Source organism: Corvus brachyrhynchos, unplaced genomic scaffold (assembly GCF_000691975.1).
Source record: "Corvus brachyrhynchos isolate BGI_N302 unplaced genomic scaffold, ASM69197v1 scaffold200, whole genome shotgun sequence".
Lineage (NCBI taxonomy): Eukaryota > Metazoa > Chordata > Aves > Passeriformes > Corvidae > Corvus > Corvus brachyrhynchos.
In genome coordinates this window covers 6110238-6115329 of record NW_008236184.1, presented here as the reverse complement: position 1 = coordinate 6115329, position 5092 = coordinate 6110238, and the positions used below count along the sequence as shown (strand labels likewise).

The 5092-nt window shown below is 48.3% G+C and overlaps 2 protein-coding genes across 3 annotated transcripts in view; one reads left to right on the top strand and one right to left on the bottom strand.

Moving 5' to 3' along the window:
• Positions 1–191: 191 nt before the first annotated feature.
• RPL4 (ribosomal protein L4) lies at positions 192–2481 on the bottom strand. Its single transcript, XM_017737031.1, has 7 exons — positions 2361–2481; positions 1905–2029; positions 1540–1669; positions 950–1106; positions 722–805; positions 419–539; positions 192–338 (listed from the first exon to the last, which is right to left on the bottom strand). The coding sequence occupies exons 1-7, from the start codon at positions 2479–2481 to the stop codon at positions 192–194; spliced, it is 885 nt and encodes a 294-aa protein (XP_017592520.1).
• A 1236-nt stretch (positions 2482–3717) lies between these two features.
• ZWILCH (zwilch kinetochore protein) overlaps positions 3718–5092 on the top strand; it is a 10458-nt gene continuing 9083 nt past the window's right edge. For both annotated transcript variants that reach the window (XM_008637488.2, XM_017736158.1), the window contains exon 1: positions 3718–3890. In XM_008637488.2, coding sequence (XP_008635710.2) covers positions 3798–3890 — 93 coding nt within the window. In that variant the 5' untranslated portion in view covers positions 3718–3797. The remainder of the gene's footprint in view (positions 3891–5092) is intronic.

Genomic DNA, 5092 nt, shown 5'->3' with positions numbered 1-5092 from the left:
CCCCGCGCCCCCCCGGCGGCCGCGGGCTCAGCCACCCCTCCCGCCACCTCCCTCCTCTCCTCCTCCCGGAAGAGTTTCCGTTCGAACGCCGGCTCAGACACCCACACCCGACACGGCTTTCTCTGTTCCAACAGTTTATTAGGGACAAACCACGGGCACACCGCGGGGACCCCGGGGCAGCACTGCCACGGTTACGCCTCAGCCTTGGCCTTCGCCGCGGGCTTGGCCGTCTTGGCCATCTTGGCCTTCTTGGCAGCGGGTGCTGCCTTGGGTGCAGCCGGGGCCTTGGCTGGCAGCTTGGCCTGGGCCTTGGCTTTCTTCTCTTCCTTAAGTTTGTGCTAAAACAGACAAAGAGATCATCAGTCAGTGCAACATCTGAATCATGAGAGGCAGCCCTGCCTGTCCCAGCTCCACTCACGTTCTGGGCGTGCCGCAGGATGGTGTTGCGCCGCATGGTTTTGGCATACGGGTTCAACTTGATCATGATTCTCAGGTTCTTCAGTGGGTTCTTTTTCAGGACCCTGCGCTGAATCTTCTTCCTGGAAAGTACAGACATGTTGTATCATCAGCATATTTCACAGTACCAGTTGTGCTAAATTCTCCCTGAAATGTGGACAACTACAATTCCTCGTGTTTACACCCAGAGATTAAGAAATCCCAGCCTGAAACAGATTTTGACTTCCCTAGCAAAGCTTTTGTTCATTAGATAAAAATCACTTACTTTGGAGCACGCAGGGCCTTCTGGATTTCCTGGCTTCTCATGATTCTTCCAATATCTGTATTGGTCATCTTGTGCATTGGCAGGCTGTGAAACCAATGTTCAGAGTGTGAGTGGGTGAGAAAACCATGGCTAATTCACCAAACCAGGTATTTAGGAGCAAGTCACAGTATCCCTTTTCCTGGGAAAAAGGGGGCTGCTCTCCCAGCCTGCCTGGCTGGCTGCACCCACTTGTAGTCGCTCTTGAGCGTGGCAGCCTTGCGCCAGGTGCCGTACAGATCATCCAGCTTGCGGAAAGCGCTCTCTGTCCAGATGCAGAAACGCCCCACATGGCCCCCAGGAGCAAGGCGCAGCAGGTTCAGCTTGTTCACGTTGAGCAGAGTGATTCCTGGAGGAAACCAGGCAAGCCAATCCCTTTAGTTTGTACTTCAAATTAAGGAACACGAAACTAAGCAATAGACAAGATGCAGAAAGAGACTGGGGCTTTTTGGCTTTGACACTACAGAGCTACACACACCTCTCTATGAAAATCTATTGAATTTTAAAATTAATAATAATAAGCAGCCTTTTTCCAGTGGCAAACTCAGCAGCCTCATTTTTAACTGCCCCAAACATAGTTCAGGGTTGGGAACAGCTACAACTCTTGTCACAAACACTCTCAGTATCACCAGAACAGGTTCTTACAAAGAACGTATCAGCTACTGCAGCAAGTCAGAACTTCCACACAATCATGTGTTTCAGAAACACGGACCAATGAAGTGGAATCTCATCATTCCAGGCAGTCTCCCAACAGAAGAGTGAGTGTGTCCCAAGGCAGTTACCTGGGATATTCCGGAAAGCTCTGATGATGCCGTTATCCTCATTGTAGATGATGCAGGGTCCCCTGCGCTGGATGCGGCGGCGATTCCTCATCTTACCCTTCCCGGCCCGCATGCGCTGGGAGGCGTAAACCTGGGAAAAGCACAAACTGTGAATATCCCAACAGCCCACAGCCCACCTGTGAGACACAATGAACTGCTTCAGTCAGAACTTCACCATCATCACTGCGGATCTGCAACACGGACCAGTGAGAAGTTCATCATTCTTGAGAGTCAAAATATAGAACTATTTGGAATTCCTACTCTAATTAAACAGCAGAGTCAAATCACCCCTGTTTTGCCCTTCAGATCACACCTTCCCAACTCACCTTTTTGATGTCATTCCAAGCTTTAAGCTTCTTCAGGAGAAGAACAGCTTCCTTGGTTTTCTTGTAGCCCTCAACCTTGTCCTCAACAACCAGAGGAAGTTCTGGAATCTCCTCAATGCGGTGGCCTAGAGAGGATTTCACAAGACACCATGTTGCTCACTGACCATGGCTAGACCCCATTCCTCATGGTTACTGCTTTGTATATTCATAAATGATACATGATAAATTAAATTCATGATAGAAATTAATGCAATAAAGTCAGACACAGAAACCAGAGCAGTGAAGTTTCAGTGGAGTCCTACTGGTCTGTCTCACACAGAACTTTGTGTACCTGAGTATTGAGCAAATCTTTGCCTCCATGAACAGAAATCAAACTACACTGCAAGACTCCATTTAAGTCACCACAAAGTAACCAATATGGGCTCAGACAAACAATTCCAGAGCCAGAATTCCCACCTTTAGACATAACCAGAGCTGGGAGGGCAGAGGCAGCCAGAGCAGAACAGATGGCATAACGCTTCTGCATGATGTTCACTCTGCGGTGCCAGCGCCGCCAGGTCTTGGTCGGGGCGAACATGCGGCCGCCGCGACACATCTGGGAGCTGCAGTTAAGAACAACTTTTTGTTGTTTTAGAGTCTTCTCATCCCAAACAGCTTTATTGCTTGCTCAGCATTAATGGGTCGTCAACCACCTGTGCCAGGACTCTGACAGCAGGCAACTGTCCCTGGGCACGGGGTAAGGCGCAAATTACGACATCATGGCAAGACAGAACGGGTCATGCGGTTTGGGAGTGGGAATCACGTCAAATCAAGTCTGAGTTGCAGCCATTACCTCAAGAAGAAGATTCCAACCCACATTTAGATAATTAAAAACTTTTCTGCTGGCTGAGTTCAGTGCCCCTGAAGCCAGCACAGCCATGGAAGGATACATTGCCAAAGGCACCCTGGCCAGAGCGGTGAGTGCCACCACCCCGGACTCGCGGGATTCGAGCAACGGCTCTCCCAGTACCCCATGATTCGGCGCTGGTCTGGTGACCTGCAACAGAGAGAGATGTTCATTCAGAGAGTGACATCACTGCAATTCTCCCAAAGTCAGAGGGATGCTGAACTCAGGGCACCAATCAGAACTTCCACACAATCATGGGTTTCAGAAACACGGACCAATGAAGTGGAGTCTCATCATTTCAGCAAAACAAATCTTGATCAGGAAAACATAATCCTAGTCTATTAATGTACTCGATTCTGACCTAAGGGCTTTAAGACACTCATTTTAAGCTTGATCCTCAATCTGGAGGTCTGACTTGGCATTACTATACCTATCAAGTTAAAATGTTTATATGAAACTTAGAAGTAAAGTTAAAAAGGCATGTTCCTGGCACAAATTTCTTGGGAAGCAGAAATTATCTGCACCAACAACAGAAGCAACTCTAACAAATGCCCATTTTCAGGAGTTGCTCCTTGGCAAGTCTCACGAGGTCAATGTGGAGCAGGGGTTTTCACCTGAAACACTTTGAGACATTTTATGTTTTTCCCACAAATAATGAAGATTCTACCTGAGGACCTTGGCACTATGATACTTTCAGCAATATGCACTTCAGGTAAGACCCCAGAATACCCCAAAACAACACCTTGATGCTCCTCAGAATAATAAAACCACTGTATTTCAAACAATTTCAAATCAGGCTGTTAATAACTGGCCTTGCCTTCTATACAAACCCCATTGACAAGTACTTCTCTTATCTCCACTCCAGCTTTATTTGCACATGAACCCCCCTGTACTGAAGCCCTGGGCTGGTTCCTGTGCCAGCCATACCCGCGAGCTCGCTGACGGCGTAGGGCTGCCGGTTGTTCTTGCGCAGGTTGGTGTGCACGAAGTTCACCACGTCGGGCCGGATGGGTGCCTTGAACACCGCGGGCAGCGTCACGTTCTTGCCTGATGCCTCCCCCTTCTCGGAGTACACGGAGATCAGCGGCCGAGCGCAAGCCTGGGGAAGCACAAACCCTTAAGTGCAGGTAAAGTCAACTTCTGTCACTGCAACTCCTCAAATATTGCTCAGAACAAAGGAGTCGTCAGCTCAGCAGTGCCAGCACGCTGACAGCAGGCAACTGTCACTGAGCACTGGATAAGACGCAAATTACGTCATCACAGCAATATTTCACTCAAAGTTGTGAACACAGCACAGTCCATGCCCAGAAAACTACACCTGCATTTCCAAGGCATTTCTAGAATTCAGCCTCTGGGCTCTTTAATAACCTCCTTCAAAACTATTTCCCATCTACTATTAAAAAAGCCCATAAAAAACTGACCTGTATTAACCAAAAACTTGTAATTTAAACTAGGAAATGCTGTAACCATTAGGTTGCATTTAAATTAGGAAATGCTGCAATGACTGCAGCTCAGCAAACACTGTCAGAGTGAAGTCTGGACCCCCTGAACAACCCCTGATGCTTTAAAATCTGAAGGGAAGTGAAAAATTAAGCTGCTCTCAGCCCCAGCTGCCTGTCAAAAAGGTGAAAGGATGCCCAAAAATAGCCAGAGGTTGAACAGCACCTTTTAAAAAACAATTTTTTAGCATTGTATTGTACTGCTTGTTAATTAATTTCACGGTAACAGTACAGGCAAAGCATCTTCCTTCCCTTCCCCCTCTGCAGTTCATTAAAAGTATTCCAGAACTCAAAACTAACCAGTTAATAACAATGGAAGGGCCACCTGTATATGTGACACTGGTCACGAGCAAGGCTCTGGCCCAGGTGTTAACCCAGAGACCTCAACAACAGCAACAAACTTGATCGCGGTGAAGGCATCAGAGCACAATCTCAACTGTACTGGCAAGAAAAGTTGTTCATTTGCAACCTGATTATAGACCAAGACCCCTTAAAGCCTATTTTGCAACAAAAATGGTTAAAAAAATAGATTTTTAGAAGCCGTTCTTCCCACTCTAGATGAGCGCAAACGCTCCCATGGGGCCTGTTTTGCTTTAAATAAATACATGAAGAATCTACAAAGTACTGCCAGATGGCGATGGGGACCTATCTCCCTTACTGCCCAAAGGAAAGAGGACTTCGGGCGGACAACGTCGAGCTCCCGCCCGCGGCCTCCCCAGCCCGGCCTGGCCCGGCCCGGCTCCACTCGGTCACTCACGGGCTCCACGCGGCCGCCGAGCACTGACGGGCCCAAAATGGCGGCC